General features: G+C 37.2%; 1 protein-coding gene across 4 annotated transcripts; it reads right to left on the bottom strand.

Annotated features, from left to right (window-relative positions):
• Positions 1 to 2,480: 2,480 nt before the first annotated feature.
• Positions 2,481 to 24,320, bottom strand: cracdlb (cracd like b). Of its 4 annotated transcripts, none has more exons than XM_051703262.1 (12): positions 24,281 to 24,320; positions 16,336 to 16,447; positions 13,565 to 13,619; positions 10,031 to 10,187; positions 9,223 to 9,352; positions 8,862 to 9,023; positions 8,678 to 8,746; positions 7,866 to 8,090; positions 6,230 to 7,565; positions 3,996 to 4,417; positions 3,118 to 3,235; positions 2,481 to 2,998 (listed from the first exon to the last, which is right to left on the bottom strand). In XM_051703262.1, the coding sequence occupies exons 3-12, from the start codon at positions 13,611 to 13,613 to the stop codon at positions 2,841 to 2,843; spliced, it is 2,826 nt and encodes a 941-aa protein (XP_051559222.1). In that variant the 5' UTR covers positions 13,614 to 13,619; positions 16,336 to 16,447; positions 24,281 to 24,320; the 3' UTR covers positions 2,481 to 2,840. The 4 variants fall into 4 exon arrangements, with proteins under 4 accessions (XP_051559222.1, XP_051559221.1, XP_051559220.1 ...); XM_051703261.1 differs by having other exon boundaries at positions 13,565 to 13,622; XM_051703260.1 differs by lacking the exons at positions 16,336 to 16,447; positions 24,281 to 24,320 and adding an exon at positions 14,210 to 14,719.
• Between the last annotated feature and the right edge of the window lie 388 nt (positions 24,321 to 24,708).

The raw sequence follows: 24,708 nt of genomic DNA on the forward strand, positions 1-24,708 counted from the left end.
GAAATTTCCATGCATCCAGGCTTGGAAATAACTATTTTAAAATGTCCAATCTGTGTCGACAACCTATTTATTTTTTTGCGAATGATAATATGGGATCGACATACTTGTGTTCAGTGTCTTGTATTGTTTAATACCTTTGGTTCAGTCAACGAATCAATCACTGGAATACGATAGGATTCCAGACAGCACACGTACATCTCCGAGATGTCTGTTTAAGAGTGTTTCATCTGGAAAGCGTCACAATCTGATTAACATCTTCTAAACATCTTAAAAAGATCAGATTTACAAACATTCTAAGTTATAAACGTCTCAAAGACATCTGCTGAATGTCTAACTGATATTCGAGACAAAGGCTACCTACGTCTTACAGACATATTGCAGATGAGCAAACAACGGGAAAAAAAGAAAAGTCTTCCAGATGTAAACATTCATGTAAAATAGACGTCTGGGTGATATACGTGTGCTGTGCCCTGATAGACAGCACACGTACATCACCCAGACGTCTTTTTGACGTTTGTTTACACCTGGAAGACATATTTTTTTGCATTGTTTGCTCATCTGCAATACATCTACGTGTGATGCTTTCCAGATGAAAAGATCTAAAACATCTCGGAGCTATCTGGGTTGGGGGTAATTTTTAGGTTGTTTGCTCATTTGCAATACATCAATAACATGTATGTCAATAAGTATGTCTCGGATGTCAATAAGACATTCAGCAGATGTCTCTGAGACGTTTATCATTTAGACTGTTTATAAAGTTGATATTTTTAAGATGTTTAACAGATGTTAATTAGATTGTGATGCTTTCCAGATCCAGAAATGCTCTTAAACAGACATTTTATAGATGTAGGAGTGCTATTTCCCTCACAGCCTCATTTTCAATTGCAAAAAATTCAATATGGTGTCTACCCAAGTCCATTTCCATGCCATGCAGTTTTCCATTGTTATAGAGGTGCGTGTTTCAGTGTTGCAAGTATTTGGTAATCTTGCTGCAAAATGCATATTAGATGAATGTATGTTAATGAAGAGATGACATGGCATACCTTTAACCTGCTCCTTCTTTTTCTCTCAAAATTGAAAGAAGCCAATATTAGCTACAGTACATACATAAAACAGTTTCTTCTATGACACAAACTATAGTACTAAACATTCCCCTTCCCATCCTGACCTCATTATGTGAAAGGTCAAAACTAAAAAAAACTCAATCAATTTAAAAAATTATAATAAACCAGAATATATTTAAAACTACGGTGGAGGTATAAGGAAGGAGAGCATTTTATTTTGTCATTTCACTGACTTGACGTGATTTGAACTTGACCTGTAGGCCTAACTATGTAAGGGGCCGAAAGTCTCCGTCACTATTCGTTTTCATTGTATGGAAAAAAGTAAATGGTGACTGAGGCTGTTACTCTCCAACATTTTCAATTTCACTGAGGCTAACATTATGCCTATCATACCTTCATGTTGTTCCAAACTCCTTTCTTCCGTGGAACACAGGAGGAGGAGTAAATTATGACAGAATTATTATTTTTGGGTGAACTGTCCCTTTAAAAGAACATTCCGGGTTCAGTACAGTTCGACTTGTCCCTGCTTTTAGTTATCACAAAAATGGTGGTTGGTGAGGCACTTACAATGGAAGTGAATGGGGCCAATTTTTGGAATGTTAAAAGGCAGAAATGTGAAGCTTTTAATTTGATTAAAAAAAGAATAGTTACATAAGTTCTTCTGTTAAAACTTGTAAAGTTTTTTAAATCATAATTTTGACGGTCGTTTTAGGCTTTACAGCCTAATCGTGGCAATGAAGTTGTAAAATTGTATATAACTTTACACATAAAAGGTTATTAAGCTATTTTATCACACTAAAATCATGTTATCATGCATATTGTTAACATCTTGTGGCTATAATTTTGAAACGGTGAGTATTTTAATGTTTATGGATTGGCCCCATTCACTTCCATTGTAAGTGCCTCACTGTAACGTCAGATATTTTTTCCATCTTTCTTTCTTTCTTTTGAAGAAATGGACAGACAAGGCGAAATAATTTTTCTGGTTATCAACATTATGCCACAAATGCTGTCGATTGAGCTTAATTTGTATTGAACCAGGAATATCCCTCAAACTCTAATCAGGTTATTGTATTAGTGGCTGATGATGTAACATATTAGCAGGATGGTTGATCAATTAGTATTCAGACAGTTATTGTGTGCCAGTCACGTATTTGTGCCTATCATTGTCTTTGCCACACTTGTGTGCTAAGGTAATGTATCCACTAGAGGGCAGTGTAATCATTATGATCCCTTGGAGTTAGCTAAACTGGTGATTTTAAGCTTAATGACAACAAGGGTGTGTTTTTAAAAATTATGATTCATACATATGTGCTCTGGAGCTTTGTTAGTAGTTTTAAAAGTTGTAGATTTAACATTTAGCCACCATCACCAGAATAAACATCAAAGTAATAAAGTTGTTATGCTCATGGTATATATATATATATTTGTGACAGTTAAGCATTGTAGTTTATTATCAGTAATGTATTCCTCTATTGTTAAATAACAACATATCATCAGTGTAAAGATGAACTACATTCATACAAGTATCAGTAAAAGGTTAGATAAGCCATGTGCAATAATACAAACATTTGTGTAATTCTGTAAAGCTCTAGGAATGTCTTGTCTATTGTAATTGAATTATAATTAAAACAATCTTACAGCATACAAACAATACAAATCTCACTCACTCACAACCGATCAATTATGTACACATAACACACTGTACACAGTACATTCATTCATTGTAACATTCTCTATTCCAACACTACATCTCTGAATGTCTGGTTGTTTGTTTCAAATTAATTCTAATGTTTTGTCACTCCAAGCTAAAGACTTCCTCTTGGCGAGCTCCATCCATGACGGCTGAGCTCCATCTGACCGAGGCTGCTGCTGAAAGATGTCTAATGATGAGGATGATGAGGATGGAGGCTCAGAAGTGATAGTCGGTACTACTGCAAAGAAACAAACAAACACAGATGTGAATATCAAAATTTTCAGTTAATGTTAATGTTTTGAAGCGTTTATATTAAAACATTACAAGAATACAAATTATAGCCAAAACAACAGTTACATTCTGTGTTGTTGGGTGTAATCGGCCTTGAATTCCCTTCCATCTTGCTGGGACATGCTGCTTTCTTTGTTGCATCAGTTTCTGATGTACTGATCCTAAGTGCAGAGATGCTTTTATCCTAAAAAACAATGCAATAGACAGACGAAAATTACAGAATGATATTTAGGTGGAATATGATTGGTTGTTCATAGTGGTGTTCATATGACATCATAGTACATTGAAACAACAACATGATTGCGATTTGGCTGGCTGACTGTACATTATCCCACTTAATAATAATAATAATAATAATAATAATAATAATAAATGGTCCAACTTTATATTAGGTGTCTTCAACTACTATGTATTAACATTCAAATGCATACAATAAAATGTACATATTGTGTAAATAAATGTTGTTCTGCAAAATTATCACAAGATTAAAATTTGCGGCTCCTGTGGTTGAGGTACGGGTAGGTTTAGGGTTAGGAGTTAGGGTTAGGGTTAGGATTAGGGTTTAGGGTAAGTGTTGGGGTTGGGGTAGGGTTAGGTTTAGGATTAGGGGTAAGGTTAAAAGTGTAACTACAGATGTAATTAAATGCAGGTACTTTATATGTAAGTACAATGCAACAATGTACATAATAAGTGCATTGTATCAAATGCTTAAGTACATAGTAGTTAAAGACACCTAATATAAAGTGAAATTAAATAAAAGAGAAATACAATTAAAAAAAATAAAATACAATGGAAGTCAAAGAATACCACATTTGACTTATCTAAATCAAGTATTTCAGAGAGCCGTATAATAAACAGCTTAACAGTTACAAATAGTTAGTGTTAGGGGTTAGGGTTAGGGTTAGAAAAAAATAAAGAAACAAAGTCAATCAGTTCTCACTTGCCTTAATGTCAGGTAGTCTTCCTCCGCCTGCTGATTGGCTAAATGTGTTCTCTGTTCTCCAACAAGATGATACTTGCTTGTCTTTCATTCCACTTGGGGTTGGTTTAGTGGGAGATCTCTGTGTTGTAACTTGTGAAGATTGCTGGTTGACCATCTGAATCGACGCGTTTAGTGTGTGCTGTGTTTTCAATGGAAGAAACGTTGTGGATACTGGCTGTGTTTTGGGCTGTGAGGTTGGTTTTGGAGGCTGCGAGGGAGGTACTGTTGGAGGTGAAGGGTGGACTTGTGGTGACTGATTTGTGGCTAATCTGCTCAAGAACGGCTGGTAAGCCCTGGTCTTCTCTCTTGCTAGACTCATCCAACCTGGCTCCGATCCTGCCTCTTTGCTTGTTCCTAACATGTCTTGGGTAGATGGTCTTTCATCTATAAATTAATATTATATTTTAATTTTAATGCTGACCAACTTGAAAAACATATAATCAAAGAGATAGTTCACCACAAAATTTAAATTCAATCATTGATTACTCATCCTATCGTTCCAAACCCGTATGACTTTCTTTATTGGACCACAAAAGCAGATGTTAGCCTCAGTCACCATTCACCTTCATTGCATCTTTTGACATACAACAAAATTAAATGGTGATTTAAAGGAATTATTCACCAAAAAATGAAAATTCTCTCATCATTTACTCACCCTTATGCCATCCCAGATGTGTATGACTTTTTTTCTTCAGCAGATCACAAATTATGATTTTTAGAAGAATTTCTCAGCTCTTTTGGTCCATACAAGGTAAGTGAATGGGTGCCAGTATTTTGAAGCTCCAAAAATCACATAAGTCAGCATAAAAGTAATCCATTTGACTCTAGTGGTTAAATCAGTGTCTTCAGAAGCAATATGATAGGTGTGGGTGTGAAACAGATCAATATTTTAGTAAATTTGTACAATAAAATATCCTCCCTGCTCAGTCAATCTCCACTTAACTTTCACTTTCATGTTCTTTTTCTTGTTTTTGTTGATTCACATTATTTATGCATACGCCCCCTACTGGGCAGGGGGATTTTACTGCACTTAAATTTTGAATCTATTTCTCACCCACAGATTTCTGAAGATATGGATTTAACCACTGGAGTCTTATGGATTACTTTTATACTGCCATTATGTGCTTTTTTGGAGCGCACAATTTTAGCACCCATTCACTTGCATTGTATGGACCTACAGAGCTGAAATATTCTTCTAAAAATCTTAATTTGTGTTCTAGAAGAAAGAAAGTCATGCACATCTGGGATGGCATGAGGGTGAGTAAATGATGAGAGAATTTTCATTTTTGGGTGAACTATCCCTTTAAGGGCCGTTCACACCAAATGCAATTTTTGTGCAGTTTTTGTTTTTCTATGTAAACATGCACTAGATGGAAGTCTTTGACTGTTTTGCGTTTTTTTAAGTGTCATGTTAAAAAGAACAGCAACTTTTAAAAGCGTGTCTCGAGACCAATGCATTTTGTTGTATCTGTTGTGCTACATCTATCTTTTTTAGCACAATAATCTGTCAGTCCCTAACATTCTTTATAGACCGAAACATACACCACATAAGAATATTAAACACAGACACTTCTAGCTACACAAGCTTGATTTCATGCGTTGTTGCATTCCAAAATGAGTCAGCCCGCATTTCATAGCACACCACATGTACGTGTTGAATTCTAAACGTTGCTGTAAGCAACTGTAAGCCAACTACTGTCATGGCGGGGCATCAGTTTGAAGAGAATATTGCTGAGCAAGTAAGTTAAATTCAATATATTTATAGCACTTACCTGAATAATACCACATGCAGTTTAATGGCACAGACTTTTGATGATAACTCTATCGCCCCCTTGAGTAGTGAGGTTTGTTCCCTCCACAGTAAAACAAGAACACATGTTAAACATGTTCAGCCGGATTGCAGGTTGGAAATGCAGTGCCCAAGCACTCGCATATGCATACTCATATTTGAGTAAAGTGTTGCGTAATTTTTCTGGCCTAACATCTCCTTTTTTCATGGAAGTCAGTTGAATGGGTTTGGAGTGATATGAGAGTGAGTTAATGACAACAGAATTTTAAGTTTTGGTTAATCTATTCCTCATACAACAGTTCTATTTGGTCTACTTCTTAGTTTTGCTTTCAGCAGCTCTATGCACTAAGTTAACACCATATAATGCAACATATTTTAAAAGTTTAATAAAGACAAGAAACACTCACTATCTGTGGCAGCAAGCTGAGAGTGCAGATTCGGTGAATCTTGTTTTTTGGAAACCGTGGGATTATTGTTTGAATTGCCTATCCCAACATGCTCTTCTGAAACCGCTTGCATTTGATTAGACTCTAAACTGTACCGCTTGGATTCATCCTTAATTTTGGAAACCTCAGAGCGATATCTCAGAGACAGAGAAGTGGTGCGAAGCTGCACCCCAAAAGCATTCTTGCGGTCTTCAGGTTCCTCAGTTTTCTCAGTTTCCACATGTTCTGTAGAAGTCTGGTTTACTGGTGCGGGTTTGGACATAATAGGAGATATTTCCTCTCTTTGATAACTGCTCTTTATCTCTTGCGTTTGATGAAGGATCTGCAACTCTGTTGGTTTCGTCTCCCTAGCTTCATCCTTTAGTGGCTCTGGGCTGGGTTTCTTGGATTGGGTCTTGATTCCTGGAATTTCTTTCGAATTTTCCCCATCCTGCTTTGCTGCAGTCTCACTTGTCGTTTTGGAGCGATACTTGGCAGGTGCAATAGAAAACTGAAATGCTCCAGAGTTAAGTGTCTGTGATTTGAAATCACCCTCTCTTGCAGAAGGGGGCCCAACGACTCCCTTAAAGGGTGCTGTAGTCTTACCAAACAGTTCGGGTGAAGAAGATTCCACTCCAACTTCCCAAGGCTTCTGAGAGGCTTCTGTGGGACCTTTTGGAGAGGGCGGATTCCTCGTTTCCATTTTTGGCTTTTTGGTTTGTGGTACAGGTACAAGATGTACTCTGAATGGTGCTTCTGCTTGGATCCCACCTTTGTTCTCACTTGGTCCTTGAGATCCTTTATCATCAAAAATCAGGATCTCTTTAGTATCATACCTCTGGACTGGCAAAAGGGATCTTAACGGCTCTACTTCCCTTGATGGTTGGATCTCTTTTCCATCATATCTATGGATGGGTGAATGGGCTCTAAATGGCTCTTTGTCGCTTGTTGGTTGTGTGGATTCAAGATAAAGTCCTGAAGGTGATACTCTGCCAGAAGACAGTGAAGTCAATCCAATTGGGGTGGCTTGCAAACAGAGAGGGTTGGTGGTGACCTTCTCCTCCGGTTCAAGAAACTTGAGGGTTTCAACACCCGTGGATGGGGGATGGATTTCAATTCCGGTGGGTTTATCCTCTCGGATCTGCAGTGAGTTTGCAGGTGTAGTTGTTTTTGGTTCTGGAGAGGTAGGTTTCGGAGAAGAGCACAAGTGATTGTGCACTGTCTCTGTTGACATCATGGTTTCAATATCATCCTCCTCAGACAGAACGTTGTCCAAATCATTGAGACTTCCTGAGCGATGCTTGGGAGAGAGAGATGCCTGGGAGAGACAGACCAAACTGCCTTCAAATCTTTTGCTTAAACCAAATGTTCAAAATCAGTGGTTAGAAACTGCTTGTCAATGATCAATTATAGGTGATATTTGTGTTCTTTAGTTGCCCTTTTTGAAATTTTTTAATTTGAAATTTAAATGCAACTTTTTAAATATTTAGCATATTATCCCATTTTTGCTGTGGTAAAATAACAAGGAAAAATATGAGGAAACATTGGCAGGTAAGTTGTTTCATTTGAAGTAGTTGAGGGGATATGCTTTTTTTTTTTAATGCTCTTGAAGCCTTACCATTGGCACTTTTTTGCCCTTTGTACTGGCTCGTTGGTTCCTAGGTTTGACTAACATACGATGACGAGCGGCTGAGTTATCCAACCTGGGTGTGGTATACGCAGAGCAACTGAAATCCACTCCTGTAGAGGGTGTGTCCAAAGCTGAGATGGAGGAAATGATTGGCTGAGGAGATGGCTTAGAAACTGGGGATAAAGGCCTTGATGATGACTGGAAAGGATCACCCTGGATGAGACACAATTTGCTAGTGTCATATAAGTTATATATGTAGGATCTTTCTTAGATTTTGGTTGAACTACCCCTTTGTTGTTGACTTTCTTTCCTTCATGTAACACAAATGGAGATGTTGGGAAGAATGGGGACTGATAGACTTGGTCACCATTCACTTTCATTCCATACAATTCCTTAAAAGTAAATGGTGACTGAGATTTAATATTCTACCTTACATCTTTTGTTTGTGTTTCACAGAAGTCAAATGGGTCTGAAACAACATAAGGGTGAGTAAATGATGACAAATGTTCGTTTTTGGGTAAATTACCCCATTACTGTGAGGGGCTACTATGACATTTACATTTATGCATATGGCAGATGCATTTATCCAAAGTGACTTACAGTACACCTATTACAGGGACAAACCCCTAGAGCAACCTGGAGTTAAGTGCCTTACTAAAGGACACAATGGTGATGGCTATGGGGATCAAACCAGCAACATTCTGCTTACCAGTTCTGTGCTTTAGCCCACTACACAACCACCACAAAGTTGATATTACACCTTGACATTAAACCAGGTTTGATTATGGAAACAGCATTACCTGTTCCTCCTCTTCACTTCCTGTCCCTGCTAAACTCAGGGAGCTCGGATGTTTATGAGTTTCTGGATACTGGAAGAGAAATGGCATAAGGATTGCAATAATTGTTACAGGTTTTTTACAGGTGTTCTAGGTGGCTGGTTTAAGTCTAACCTACAATCTGTGTATATCTCTGTTCTTTGTTCACCTTGTTAACTGCTCCATGCATCACTCGCTCATGGAAAAACACCTCTGGTGGGCTGCAAGGCAAACCATCATCCTCTGAAGTTGCTCCTGAGTCCTCTGTGCATTTACCAGGGATCAACATTGGAGGAGGCCCCAGACGTAAGTTCTGTTGCTGTAGTTTTAACTACCAAAACAAAACAGAATCAGCTAGCAACTAATTCTTCTGCAGAAATGAATTAGCCAATAATAATTTGACTCAGTTCAAATTGCTGGTCCTCAATAAGGATCCTCGTACCTGTAACAATCTAAAATCTCCCTCTATTAAAGAAATTTGTGATTGGGTTTGCCAGCTTTCAACCTCACTACAAAGAATATTTCCTTACTTGTAAGGCCTTAATTTTGCCATGAACATTCTCTTGTGATAGAACCCGTGTTGGTTCTGTGGACTGAGTCTGATCAGTAATGAAGATGCTATCGTGGGACATCGCCCTGGTGCTCAGACACTGTGTGTACCTGCGGATCACATTTAATAGGTTTTTGTTATTTTGCTGCACATGGATCCTGTAAATATGGATTCGGTCATGACTTATTCCTTAAGCTTTATACTTCCAGTATCATATCTATTCAAACACAATATAGCACTCATATTCACTCACTGAAAACTTTATTAGAGAAACCTGTACAACTACTTATTCATGCGATTAACTGATCAGCTAATCATGTGGCAGCAGTGAAATGTACAAAATCTGCAGATATAGGTCAGGAGCTTCAGTTGACGTTCACGTCAACCATCAGAATGGGAAAAAAATATGATCTCGGTGATTTCAACCATGGCATGATTGCTGGTGCCAGGCAGGCTGGTTTGAGTATTTCTGTAACTGCTGATCCCCTGGGATTTTCACGCAAAACAGTCTCTAGGGTTTATTCAGAGTGGGGGCAAAACCATCCAGTGAGCGGCAGTTCTTTGGACGGAAATGCCTTTTTGATGAGAGAGGTCAACAGAAAGGCTACGGTAACTCAGGTAACCACTCTGTACAATTGTAGTGAGCAGAATAGCATCTCAGAAAGCACAACACGTCGAACCTTGAGGGGGATGGGCTATAAAAGCAGAAGACCACATCTGGCACTTTATTAGGACCATAGTGTTCCTAATAAAGTGCTCAGTGAGTGTATAGCACATCAGCCACTTACAAACAGTCGTCCTCAGAGTCATATCCTTCCCTCCCAGCTTCTGGAGCTGTGATGTCACTGGCGGACTTGCTTTGCTTCATCAGGTCTTCACTTTCCTTTTTCTTTAGTTTCCCAAAAAAACGCACCTTCAGTTGCTTAAAACGTGACTTCTTCCTTCCTGTTGAAGACCAAAAATCAACAGGACTGGTTTGAATTGATCAGAAATACAGTGGGATGACATTATGCGAAGGTCAGTGTGTAAATTACACTGCCAGATTTTGTTCTCTTTTAATTTCAAAAAGTTTAAATACCAATATATGAAAATGATTAGATCTGACTGAATTAGTCTCGTTTAAATGCCTTTGTAAATTAGCTAATAAACACTCATGTGAATGCACATCATTTGAATTCTGTATAAATGTGAACTTGCTATGTTCCTTGGCAACCATAAATAGCCTGCAGTTAGGCTAATGAACTATATTACTGAAGAACTGTGGAATGTTTTTTGCCACTCTAGACCAAGTACTAAAATTATTTTGCCATGGTTAGGAGAGTTTTAGGCACTTCAAACTCCCCTTAACTATAGTAAAATCACTGTAGTGCGTCACCTCTCATCAGGGGCAGTTCTAAGGGAGGGCCCGGGGAGGGGGTAAAACTTGTTATTAAGTTCGATATTCGCTGAATATTGCCCACTGAATAATACACCTAAGGGACTGTCTGAAAAGTCCAGACACTGCGCCAAAACGTTGCTGTCATCTAAATGTTCATTCAAATAACTTGCATGATTTACATGAACAAACAAACTAATTGAAAACCATTTCAGCATTCTTAAGGTTGTAGTTTTTATGTATAACTCAAATGTCAATTAAATGCATGCTTGTACACTGTTGATATTTTAGCTCTGTGGGTGGAATTTTTAGACGGCCCCTTATGTAAACCAGGCAATGAAAGTGCATCTGAAAGTGCCTTTTCAGGCATATTTCTGCAGCTACAGCAAGCGTGTAGTTAGGGCCGTAGCTAGTGGTGTGAAAGGTAGTTACAATTCTAGAGGCCCAAAGGTCTAGTGGGGCCTACAATAAATTCGAAACTGTATTTTAATGAGTAAGGGGCCCAAAGCAATCAGTGGGCCCAGAATTCCTTGCTACGGTCGTGCGTGGACTGTTTTGAATACATTAGGCTCGTTTGAGATGCCAAACGCCTTGCCTTCAAAGTAGACGAAAGCAGGCTGGTGCAGTCAGGGGAGGAGTGAAATAAGTGCTGTCAAGTTGGACAGTTCTCACATCTCATAGTGGATCAGCCTTTACGAGATCAAAGGCAGATATCACGTGATTCATGTTCATGTGCTTTGTTGTTGCTACAACTGCGGCCGCCTCGCTCTCGCGGGAGTATTTTTAGCATACGTCGTCATGACATCACAGCAAGTCGGATCGATTTCTAACTGGCATGCACCTGCTGCTTATCACCGATAATCGGTTCTGTGCAGTACTTGCCCATCTCAAACGAGACTAATGTTTTATGCCCGTATAGCAGTGGCGAATTCTCAGGGCCAGCAAAGCCTTCTCTGCTGGCCTAACATACCTAATAAATTTTTTTTTCACTTTCCACTCCTAATTCATATACATATGAATAGGGAAAAACGTAAAGTTTACTTAATCAGAATTTATTCCTTGACGCTAAAAAGCGAAGCATGGTGGCTGTTTCACAAATCGCATTCCGAATCAGCACGTGAGTCTGAGCTCCACCCCGTTAGGCCTTCAGAATTTCCACTGAATCCCTCAACAGTGCAAATTGTCAGATTTATCAGCCAATCAATGTGATTTAATTGTTCTTGGTGGGTGTGATCTTTAGAATATGTCCCGGTCAAGGCCTTCTAGCTGGCCTTAAGTGACGAAATCATGCTTTAAGTCATGTACATAATTCGAAAGCGAAAAGTGTGGGATCAAGCTGTCTGACGAGTCGGCTGTCATCACTGCTGCTATCGCCATTGAGAAAGAGATCCTTATGGATTTAAAAACCCAAGATGTTCTGCATGATCGTGTGATTGCTTAATTTATTAAACAGGAAAGAAGGGCTGATTTTCACTTTAAGTAAATTGGTATCTGCTTTTTGCATTGTTATAGCATTATTTTCTAAGTGTAAATTAGGTTGGCTTTCAGTGTCGGCAAGTTTTGAAAAGTAATCGTGTATTCTGACGAAACGAAATTTATTGCAAGCAACATTTAAATCGAAAATATGACAAGATGGCTTTTTCCAGGTATTATAGACCTCCTTGGTAGATTCATATGAAAAATTTATATTTTTGAATGTCAGTTCGGGAGATGTTTATTTCACAAAACAGTAATGCTGCAGTTAAAATTAGGCTTGCTTGAGCATTCAGTGCCATTTCAAGTTTTGGCTTTCTTGCGTGGACATTTATTTTGAACATGTGAACGTCATTTGGTGTTATTAGTTATATGCGACGTAATGTATGAAGTCTGTAGAGTGTCTTATTTATTGTGAAACTGTTTTCTTTATGGCATGAATCGCACTGAAGGCCTAGACTTAAAATGCACAGGCCGCCACTGCCATATAGTATAGTTATATACTCTTAAACTTAATTGTGCTAATGATCTTTGTAAGACTGTGGCCTTTAGAGAGCACAGGTAGAAACCGAATGTCCAAGTTTTAAAATCTTGGGCATGATGGCTCGCTTCAGTTCTATTCAATGTGTGTTCTACATGCTGGTTTGGGAAACCAGGTTTTCATAAAAAAATACATTAATTAAGATTATTTTAATAGTGTGATTTCCTATGTTATTATCACAAAACCCACCCTCTATGGGAGAGATTTTCTGCCCGACTAAATGCATCTGAGCCCAACTTAAGTTTGATCTTATCTTGGCAAGCATTTCTTGTTTTAAGATGTGTACGTTCGTGTTTTCATTTATGAAACAGCATATAGATGACTACTAGCATATACTATGAGGTGGTTTCTTTCAAACATTCACTGTCAATAATTTTTTGATGGTTTTGCATTGTACAATGATATGATCAGTACACTTTTTCATTTATTTAGTGTAGCTGACACAAAATACTTTTGAGAAGTTTGCATGTCCTGTGGCATGTCTTCCATCTAAACCTTTTTAATCAACATTTTCTATTTTTTGTATTATTATGCATGCAGCTTTTATGACCTCATAGTAATTGAGACACTACATGGAATACTATTTATACTTTAAAAAAAATTATTTGGTACACTGCAGGACCATTTAAAATGAACTAGTGAAGATAGAAATGTGTTTAAAAATGCCAATAATCTTAAAACCTGTAAGCATTCCTTATACTGCATGAATCCAAACCAAAATCTTTATAAGTCACTCATTGTACTCAATCATTTGTCATTCCAAAGAACAACATGGTAATATGGCTTACATTTTGCTGCTAAACTCAGAATGTTAGGGTGTACTGACTCAAACATTTGTCATAAGCCCATTTTTCATAATTTTTCATTATTATTTTTATTCAATTTTGCTTGATTAAACTTTTTCCCTAAAGTAAAATGTGAGTATTCTCTTACCTGGCAGTTCCTCTACATTTTTGTCCATTTCTCCAGTGCTAGATTCCATCTCTATCTGCTGATCCAGATTGCATGAGAAAAGTATTATTAAACTTCAAAAGACACTATAAAAGAACATAAGGAAAGGAAACATAAATCTCTGATGTTCGATGATGCTCCTTGATACGGATGGTCTGCAGACTGGACTAATGCAACTGATAATCAGACTTCATTCAAAAACCTGCTAGTTTGTGTTTAAGAGAGATCTATCTACTGAACGTCTAGCTGTAAAAACCAGCCGATCACAGTTGACCGATACACTCTGTTTGCACTCACTTTATTACATGATTTCCTGTGTTCAAAGGTGGTAAACCCTGTTCTAAGAGTTTGTTAGATTCTTCTGCAATACCCTTATAAGGAAAGAGCAGATATGCTACTGTTTTCAGTTTAAAGATTGATTTTGGAGCAAAAAAATCTATGAACAAATATTGAAACAGCTTCAAGTCAGAAAAATCTTACTAGCCTTATTTAAGTGGCACCTTTAGCAAGCTGAAATAAAATGACGTATTACTATTAAACTGAGTATTGAATACTACTGCCATTATCATATTACTCAGATTATTGCTTAAATGATTCAATGAAGTAGTTGAAAAGGGAGAGACTTACCCTCTTTGCTTTTATTTTCGCAAACATGGCCACACAACATATGCTTTAATCCTGTAGGGCCGGTCTCACTGGCAAACCACAGATTGTACAAATATCTCCTGTGTCTTTTTTTTATTGGCTTTGTATTCTGATATATCAGTGGCCTCTCGTAATACAAACACAGACATCTAAGGGGTGAGAATAGTTAACTTTGGCCTGGGCAGAGGCACCAGTTGCCTAGTGATGCAGAAGGGTGACGCGATTTTACAGCAGATATTAGACAAACAGTGTGTGTATGTGTGCACCCTTACTGCAACCTGGGAAACCAAGCCTTTGTCAAAGCTCACTCTCACACATTTCCTTACTTTTGTTGTAGAGCAGAATATATTGACTGTTTGTATAAGATACTTGAACTTATATTTACTCCATCATTCCAGACTTAGATTAGATCAATAAACTACATTTTTTTCAATACTAACGCTAAATCCCTAACCCTAATTAATCTGCTTGCTTAAATAGCACCACTAATAATGCAAACAGCAATCTATTGTCATTTTTCATGGCTGTAACTTAAAACTGAGCTACAGGGGAGATTAAAAGAATTAACCATGCCCTTTGGGGTGTGTGTGTGCACGTGTGTCTGAAAGGTAAAGCATGATGTGATTCTATTAAAAACCTGAGCAATTAAATTCAACAATGTGTTATGTACACTGCCTTTCAGGACATAAGCCTTGGCACATACATACACACCTGTACCTATTGCCCTCACTCCTTAACCAAACAGTCATACGACAGAAATACACCAATAAGCTCTGTTTTTCATTCAGTCTTCTATCATATGGCTGTGAGCACAACAAAAGTATTGTGCATCCATGTTACATTCATGTGGGCAGAATTGGAATCAACACAGTACAAGACAATTGTCTCTTGTTTAACCAAAAGATAAAAAATCAATAGGCCATTATGTCATCATAAAGGAAGGCTAGAACATCAAGGTTTGAGTTTTCAAGTAATTTTCCTGCAGGATAAATGTCAGTGTGCTTAACATATTGGCAGCAAATTTATATGCAGTGGCCCCAGAAAGTATTTAGGCACTTAAGCCACATTTATAAATGTATGCATGTCACTGCATCTGATAGCAAAATATCAAACCAAGTGGAATTTGTTTTGAAGAAAGATAGCAAAATCACTCTTTTCAGATAAAACATTTAATAAAAAAGAAGTTTGTTAGGTTTAACATGATAAAAAAATAAATAAAAAAAAAAACACAGGGTTTTGCTTAAAATGAAGACAAAATTATTTGGACATTTTCTGTTTTTTTCAAACGTTAGTGGTACATGTCCACAGTTAATGTGATGTGATGTGAAATACACCTGTGGTTACTCTGCTAGTACCCCTGTGTGAACTTGAGATGAACTGACTTCATACATCTATTAAAATTGCATCACAGACCAACTGGCTATTGGTAAGTACAAAAATGGTTCAGTTAAGCTTTTAGAAGTTACATCCACACTAATAAGTTTTCATTATTTTTCTACGTTTTAGCCTTCCATCCCACTGAGACGTCGTTTTTGTTAGCGAAAACTGAGCTTTTTGAAAACGCAAGTCCCAAGTGGATAAATTTGAAAATGCCGTCTTCCCATTGTAGTGTGGACAGGGAAGACAAGAGATATCCGAAAACGATGATGTATTTGTTGTCATGTGACTCAGTCATGTGATCCATTCAACCCAAAACAATCAAGATGGCGGCCTATGTTATAGCGGCACTGTTGTGCCTGATATTCACTTTGATAGCACTGGTAAAGATAAATGTTACTTTGTACAACCCTCACATTGCATTCCTTTAAAGGCGATGGGAAGTTTATTCTGAATCGCTGTCCAGGGACAGAACACAAGGAGAATTGCGTACATGGACTATAAATGGAATGGTGATTTTTTGCATGTGCAGTTAGGAAATGGAGAGCGTTTCGAAAAATGAAAACGCCGTTTTCAAATGTATCCGGATTAATGTGGACACAGCCTTGGTTTGATATTTTCTTATCTAGCAAACACAGAGTTGGTCTTCTGACAGGAGTTTCAGAAGGAATTATTGATTCCTAAATCTGTTGTAAAATTAAAATGAACAAAAACCTGATATAGAAACTTACCGGCAGCTTTAAGTTCAGGCAGAAGGATCTCTATTGAAAGCTTCTGTTGTTTTGTTCTTTGCCTTTTTTTTCCTTTGGTCCCCAATCCTTGATAGTTTTAGATCACTGACATCTGCAAATGAAGTTTATTGGGGGATTAGTGCAAGGTTGAAAGACAGAGCAAGGGAAAAAGAGACAGAATGTGTGTGTGTGTGTGTGTGTGTGTGTGTGTGTGTGTGTGTGTGTGTGACAGACAGAAAGAGAGCAAAGAGTTTTCCAGTAACAAAGGATGAGAGGGCAGTAAATTAAATGTAGTGTGAAACTACCTGGGGTTATATGTTCTCAGACAGTCACTGAGTCCTTGTTGTGTATCAAATATCTTTATGAATTCAAACCACTTAAATGCAAAAATGCACATTATTATTGGTATTGAATGGATTATTCACTCACAAATGAAAATTCATCCTTTACTCATTCTCTAAGAACTCTGTGATCTATATTATTAAAACCCCTTACTAAAGCATCTTTGTCTTCAATAGGAGTTAATAATTATGGTGGGCAGGTGACTTTTCTTCTAAAATATTAAAGAGAAGTGTGACAAAAAAAAGAGGGGGGCATTCAGATTTAACCACAACATCCATTTCTGAGATTATACATATGGCTGGGTTACCATGTTCTAGGTAGGGGGTTTATTGTGGTTGAGGTTTAATCTAGGGTATGGCTTTTTACTCGACCACAGATGTCTCTTAGAGACAAAAAGCTGAACACACACAAGAGAATTCTTTCAAAATGACCTTGCAGTCTGAATCTTGAGCTGGACAGATTGCCATTGCATTACTTACATTAAATGTTCTGAAATAATCAATGCATGACTGAGTACTACAGACACTGAGCACTTTATTAGGAACACCTGTACACCTATATATTCATGCGATTATCTAATCAGCCAGTCGTGTGGGAGTAGTACAGTGCATAAAATCATGCAGATACGGGTCAGGAGCTTCAGTTAATGTTCACATCAACCATCAGAATGGTGAAAAGTTTGATCTCAGTGATTTTTGACCGTGGCATGATCGTTGGTGCCAGACGGGCTTGTTTGAGTATTTCTGTAACTGGTGATATCCTGGGATTTTCACACACAACAGTCTCTAGAGTTGTGGTCCGAATGGTGCCAAAAACTAAAAATATCCAGTGAGTGGCAGTTCTGTGGATGGAAACACCATGTTGATGAGAGAGATCAGTGGAGAATTGCCAGACTGGTTCGAGCTGACAGAAAGGCTACAGTAACTCCGATAACCACTCTGTACAATTGTAGTGAGCAGAATCTCAGAATGCACAACACATCGAACCTTGAGACGGATGGGCTACAACAGTAGAAGACCATGTCCGGCACTTTATTAGGACCATAGTGTTCCTAATAAAGTTCTAAGTGAGTGTATATCTGTAGTAACATGGTGAGAGCTGTTTTATTTGCACCCATTAGGGAAGTTGAGAGACTTCAGTGACTGCGTTTCCATCCAACATTTTTTATGCGTATTTTGAAAATGCGCATAAGAAGTCCTGAATGGAAATGCTTGATATGCGAATAAACTCTCAAAATTCGCTTAATTAAAATTTAATGCGCTGGGAGGAGGTGGATTTTCTCGAGTTTCGCATTAGTTAAAATACTCATTAAAGTAATGGAAACGGCTTATTCGCATGAACAATTACGTGTCATGATCATTTGTAAAGCACAATGGCAATGCACTCGTCGGATGGTATAGGTGTGTGCGAGCTTGATGTGACTGGTTCAATGAAAGGCCCGATCATGGCACACATTTCTTCAAATGTAGCCCTGGTTAGACGAAAGAGCTTAAGCACATATAGTCATTAAAGTGGGTCCTCACAATCCACCAGAACTGTTTTGAGCGTGGGCGCTCCTAGGTATATGTAGGCTGTCGGCGAATGGGAACAGCCATTTGAGCCTTCATTATGTGAGCTATTGCACTTATTCTGTGATGTCTCCTGCCTGCATTTAATAACATAATGTACAATTGCTTTATTATAGCAAATACAACTCTCCTCGTAGCAAAAAGGTCTTGAGGGCTCCCTCAAGATAATGCACATTTACAGTACATGGAAACGTGCAATGTTTCGCATTTTCTTTAATCTAATTTTCAGAAATGGGCATTAAAAATGCTAAATGTTTTGATGGAAACCCAGCTAGTGTGTTTGGGAGCCTATAGCAGTGGTGTACAGAGTTCAGTCTGACATTACTTGAATATAAAATCAAGTTGCGAGTTCCTGATAATAAAACAACTGAACTACCTTACGATTTTTCCAAACTTTAAACCCAAACCTAAACCTAACCATAAAGTCTAACCCCTTACCCAAACCCTAAACATAAATAAAGTGTTGGCTAGGAGGCTAGCTTAAAATAGATGCCTGTAATGTATCGATTTGAAATTCTGTTTGTTGATTGGTTGGTCTGAAAGTCGAAAGATATCTTACAATTTTGCCATCTTGTACCAATTATTACGAGTTATCATGAGACTGTTGGCTGGCCATAAAATGTATCATATGCAATAAACAACCAGTAACTGCATTTTCTATACCAGAAAATGTTGTTACTCTAAACTAGCACTCACAGCTAGTTTATGGATTTTTGGATTCAGGAGGTTTTGCATGTGTAAAAAGCTCTTAGTTTTCTTCTTATAAAAAAGAAAGACTGGAATGGGATATCCTGCTCCTAAACTGGCACCAGTGTTATATCTCCACCTATGCCCCATTTCTATGAGGAGGGATAACAGTTTCACATTCAGAAATCCACCAAGTTCTTTTGTTTTAATAACATTTGAAAGCAAAAAGTTCCTCTGACTTCATACTTTCAAGGTCTTAATGTAATACCTGTAATATGCCTGAAATTCTTTGAAAGCAGTCGTCTTAGATAAGGTGTTGTTCAGCCTTACATGCTACCATCTAGCTGCTAAATAGTCATTAGTCTTGTGTATGTAAAGAAGCAATTAAAACAGCAGGGCACGCCAATTCTTAACAATTACAGGGTCATGGTCAAATTGATTAAATAAGTAATTTAGTTCAAAAGCAGTGATACCTGTCATATTTAGGCCAGTAATGACATTGAAACCTGCTGGCTTTACCATGCCAGGTGTGTTTTATGTATTTGCATGTCCCTGTCTTTTCTGGTCATGGTTAATGGAAAAATCCATTTAAAATCTCTGCCCAATTGTTCCCAGCAAACTAACCTGTGCTGCATTTCCCAAAAGCATTGTAAGCTTAAGTTGATCGTAGAGACCATTGGCGCCAATGGTTTCTACGATCTCCTTAAGCCTATGATGCTATTCGGAAACGCAGCCCAGAGCATCACTGGGTATATATTCAATCTCACCTGAATAAGCAAAATAGTTACGGAAACTATAATGTATGTCCACCTTTCTCTTTCTAGATGTGTGTAAAGTCTTGCAAAACATGAATGGTGTTCTAATTCGAATTCATAATTCTATGTAATTGCTCCTGTACATTTTTGTATGTTTGGATAGTCAATGTAATAATCAACGTGTTGACAGCAAACCTTTTTACATACAGTTTGTACAACTTTAGAGACTTACAAATCTTCAGGATCCCTTTGAACACTGGTTGGAACTATAAATGCTGCAACTGATTTGTGGTTTTGTGTGTGCGCATTGTTAATCTCGTCAACAAAATGATCGTTGACAAAGGGTTTTTTATTTTGTCAAATTTTGTATCTTTATGTTTGATACATGTTTAAATGATTAAATGTTCATTTACGAAATGTTTTAATATTTTATTGAAGTTTGATTTGTTACAGTTTGGCACACTTTTTGTTTATTATTATCATTTTGAACATTATCATTAACTAAAATATGACTTAAATTAGATGACATTTTAGTCAGAGTAAAACTGTTATAATGTGAAAATAAGTAACTGGATGATGTGTTAATAGAATAAAAAAGAAATCCTTTAAATAAAAAAGCAAGCCCCGGTTCCTGTAGCTCAACTGGTCTTAGCAGTGCTAATGGTTTCATGGGTTCGATTCCCAGGGAACACACAAACTGATAAAATGTATACCCTGAATGCACTGTCGCTTTGGATTAAATATCTGTCAAAAGCATAAATGTAAATTGACACTTTAAACAAATTAAATTAATCTCATTTAAATACATCAATAAAATCAATTTGCAACTTCCATGAATTCAATATTCTATGAAAGGATTCGTTAACATTCGCATGTCCCTTACACTGTACATATGTAAAAGGGATTATGTTTTAGATGCTGTCAATACAGTGATATTATATATATTTCAGTTTCTGTCCAAATGTACAAAAATGTATATTTGGATACCTATGAATACCAGTAAGATCCCAAGATATTTACATGAGATTTAAATTGCTCATCACAAATTGCAGCGATTGTTCAGTGATTGAGGTTCACTTGTTTGTTAAGGTTTTTGGCTCTCACCAAAATCTTATGTTCAAAGTAATCCTACATAGACAATGCCCTGATTTGCGCTAACCAGGGAAATCCATGTTTGCAGCTTATACATTAACATTAGAGATACACCTTCGACTTCCTGCGAGTACAGGTGACACAAGAGGAGCTTGCACAACAATCAACAGCTTGCACAACTTACGAATGTCAACAAGCCTTAATCAACCCCTCAACCTGCTCATATAGAACCTACAGATGCTACATTGATCCTTTTTGAGAAATCCAAGATGAGAACATTACGTAGCTTGCAACTAGCTTACCTTCTCTGGCTTCGTTCTTTCAGACTTGACCTTCCCTTCTTTTCTGGAATGAATGCACCCATTCAAGTACTGTGTTACACAGATGAAATGCAATCAGCACAGAGGAACAAAAATCAGGCCCACCTTTGTACATCCTACAGCCTGTGGTACATTCAGTTCAGGCTGTACAATCCAGTACATTCAGTAAAAAGAGCTCAAAATCCCATGACAGACATAGTAAAAAAAAATAGCTTTTTTTCAGGCTGGTTATGAGACATCCCAGATAGAAGTCTGTGTTAGATCTTTTCATCTGAAAAGCATCACAATCTAATTAACATCTGCTAAACATCTTAAAAAGATCAGATTTACCAACATTCTAAATCATAAATGTCTCAAAGACATCTACTGAATGCTGTATGTCATATTGCAAATGAGCAAACAACCTAAAAAAATGTGTCTTCTAGATGTAAACACACATCAAATAGACGTTTGGGTGTGCTCTCAGGGATCTAAGAGGAGACATTATTGGGAGACATTATGTTGAACTGTGAAAATTATCTAGGAACAAGTTTCAATTTTATGTTGGCATTAATTATAATAGTGTAGTGTAGTAATGAACTACCCTCTCTGCCACTGGTCGAACAAATAAATAGCCCCGCTCAAAACTCACGGCATTGGTCAGGATGGTCGGGATTTTCAAACAAACAGCAATCTTTTGATAGCACCACAGTGTTTCTACTTTTTCGGGGAATCAACCAACGAATGTCTTACTTACAGTGGCAAGAAAAAGTATGTGAATCCTTTAGAAGTAGCTGGTTTTCTGCATTACTTGGTGATAAAATGTGATCTCATCTTCATCAAAGTCACAAGTATAGACAAAGCACAATATGCTTAAGCTAACAACACACAAACAATTATAATCTTTCATGTCTTTATTGAACACATCCCATTAAACATTCACAGTGCTGTGGAAAAAGTAAGAGTATACAGTCGTTGACTCAGCATATTAAAATATTAAGACTCCAGTGGTTAAATCCATGTCTTCAGAAGCAATATGATAGGTTCGGGTGAGAAACAGATAAATATTTAAGTCATTTTTTGCTATAAATGTCCACTTTCACTTCCATATTCAACTTCTTTTGTTTTTGGCGATTGCATTCTTTGTGCATATCGCCACCTACTGGGCAGGGAGGAGAATTTATAGTAAAAAGAAATTAAATATTGATCTGTTTCTCACCCACACCTATCATATCACTTCTGAAGACATTAATTGAATCACTGGAGTCTTATGAATGACTTTTATGCTGCCTGTGTGTGCTTTTTTTTTTTTTTAGCTTCAAAGTTCTGGCCATCATTCACTTTGAATGGATAGAGCGGAGATATTCTTCTAAAAATCTTTGTTTGTGTTCTGCTGAAGAAAGAAAGTCATACCCATTTGGGAAGGCATGAGGGTGAGTAAATGATGAGAGAATTTAAATTTTACTCTCTGAGCTGTTTGGTGCTCATTCTTTCAGTTGTGTAAACTGCAAACATTAACTGCCCAACAAGAGAGGGTGACTAATCTGCTTGAACATTAACTGTGTTTTGAAGATACTCGACCCCTCCTTAACCCTGCTTTCATCTTAAACTAACTGACCTTTGGATTACAACAGTTTTAACATAAGGTAGTCACAGAGTGACTTATCCTGTATATATCATACAGCTGTTTTAATAAAAGTGTATGCGTTAAATCACAACCTGATCCCCTACTGCTCTTTACTAAATGAACCCAGGGCTGGTTTTAGTTTAAAAAGCACTATGGACAGAGATTCACCATTTACTTTCCCAGATTATGTGAGATTATGTGTATATAACATATTCATATCCCTGATTTTATCCTTGACTGTAGGATATTGGCCAACTAAAAAGTATTTGGATACTTCTGGACACTTAAATCACATTTTAAAATGTATGAATTTCATTGCATTAGATAACAAAATATCAAACCACTTTTCTTAGCCATTTTTTACTTCTTAATAACTTTAAACCAACTGGTGGATAGTGGACATATGTCAGTTTCCATCAAGTTCACACAGGTGTCCTTGCAGAGTAACTACATGTAATTTATCACATTAACTATGGCCATTTTCCACTAAGTTGGGCAACCAGAAAGTGTTCAAATAGGTTTTCTCTTAATTTTGAACAATGTATGCATTGATTTATAATTTGAAACCTAACAAACTTCTGTTCATGAAATGTGCATGTGCTATCTTTCTTTAAAATGCATGCCACTTAGTTTGATATTTTATTATATATCCATACATTTGACTTGTTCACAAGTCTGGCTTAAGTGTCTAAATATCTTTAGAAGAAACTGAATAGTGGTATATGATAAGATATACTGTATAGTGGTGTATATGATAAGATATAATACTTTAGGGAAAATCCATCCTCCCATTTATTTGTATTAGAAAGCCAGTGACATCAGTACATGCATTCAAAAGAAACTTAACACAGACAAGCCCTGCCATGAATAATAGCCCCTTTGTTACATGCTAGTCACTTGATATCTCACTACAAATGAACTGCACTGAAGCTGAAGTATACTTCAAATGTCAAGTACAGTAACCATGTGTTTTTTAATGTTCTACTATCTCAAGTTATGCATGGACAGTTGCACACGCTTAACTGAACACATTGTTCTTACAAGTGCATGACATCATGCAGTAACACAGTGACACAGTGAGTCTAATGGAAAATAATAAAAATATGATTTTAAAATCAGCTGTTGGTATGTAAGAATCAGAAATGAGCATCTCTATTTGTCGGCTTTTATTGTAACATCTCCGATAGCCTCGTTTCATTGCATAACTCCAAACAGAGATTTGTTTTTTTTTTTTTACCTTACTTTCTGTCTAAAACCAAAGACCAAGATTTTGCATTCAAAATCAACAGCAACTTCTGCACAAAATGACTAATGGTTTAATCCTTCTGATAATGGCTAAGGTCTACTGCATGTCAAAATATAAACTGCTAGTTTATAGAAATCAGTGTTTTCAAGCTCATGTTCTTTTAGGTATTAATTTGCGCTGTTGCAAAGACCTTTTCTTGGAATTGCGTTTCATCTTCCCAGAAATGAACATCTCGATGTTTACTAAAACTCCGAACTGTTATAACTATTTTCCGTGCGAGTATGAATATTAGTGGACAAACAATTACCGCAGCATCACAAATGTCTTACCTTTGCGAAATGAAGATGCAGAAGAGCTCAGGTGCGCGACTATAATCAATAATGCATGTCCAGCTCGAGCTACTGTGAGAAAGAATCTAGTGCGCTCACGTGATTGGTTACACCCTGGCAATGATGTCACACAGCTTCACTCAGAGTGAAGTGTGACGGTCAGGTGCAGTGGGAGATCACTGGAAAAAGTTGTGACATATGATGTTTTTGTTTTTTTAGAGATGATATTTTGCCATGTAAATAAATATAGTATGATACAGTTATTATGTTGGGTAAATGCCATATTCATACGAAAGATGGGCACTTGGCAAACCAAATTACTCACATTTTATAAATGCATTCAAATCATATGCCAGCCTTTATAGAAACTGAGCACTGGGAATTTGTAAGGTTTTAAAGGAACTAGATTTTATGTAAAATAATAATAA

This window comes from Myxocyprinus asiaticus, chromosome 7, assembly GCF_019703515.2.
Source record: "Myxocyprinus asiaticus isolate MX2 ecotype Aquarium Trade chromosome 7, UBuf_Myxa_2, whole genome shotgun sequence".
Classification (NCBI taxonomy): domain Eukaryota; kingdom Metazoa; phylum Chordata; class Actinopteri; order Cypriniformes; family Catostomidae; genus Myxocyprinus; species Myxocyprinus asiaticus.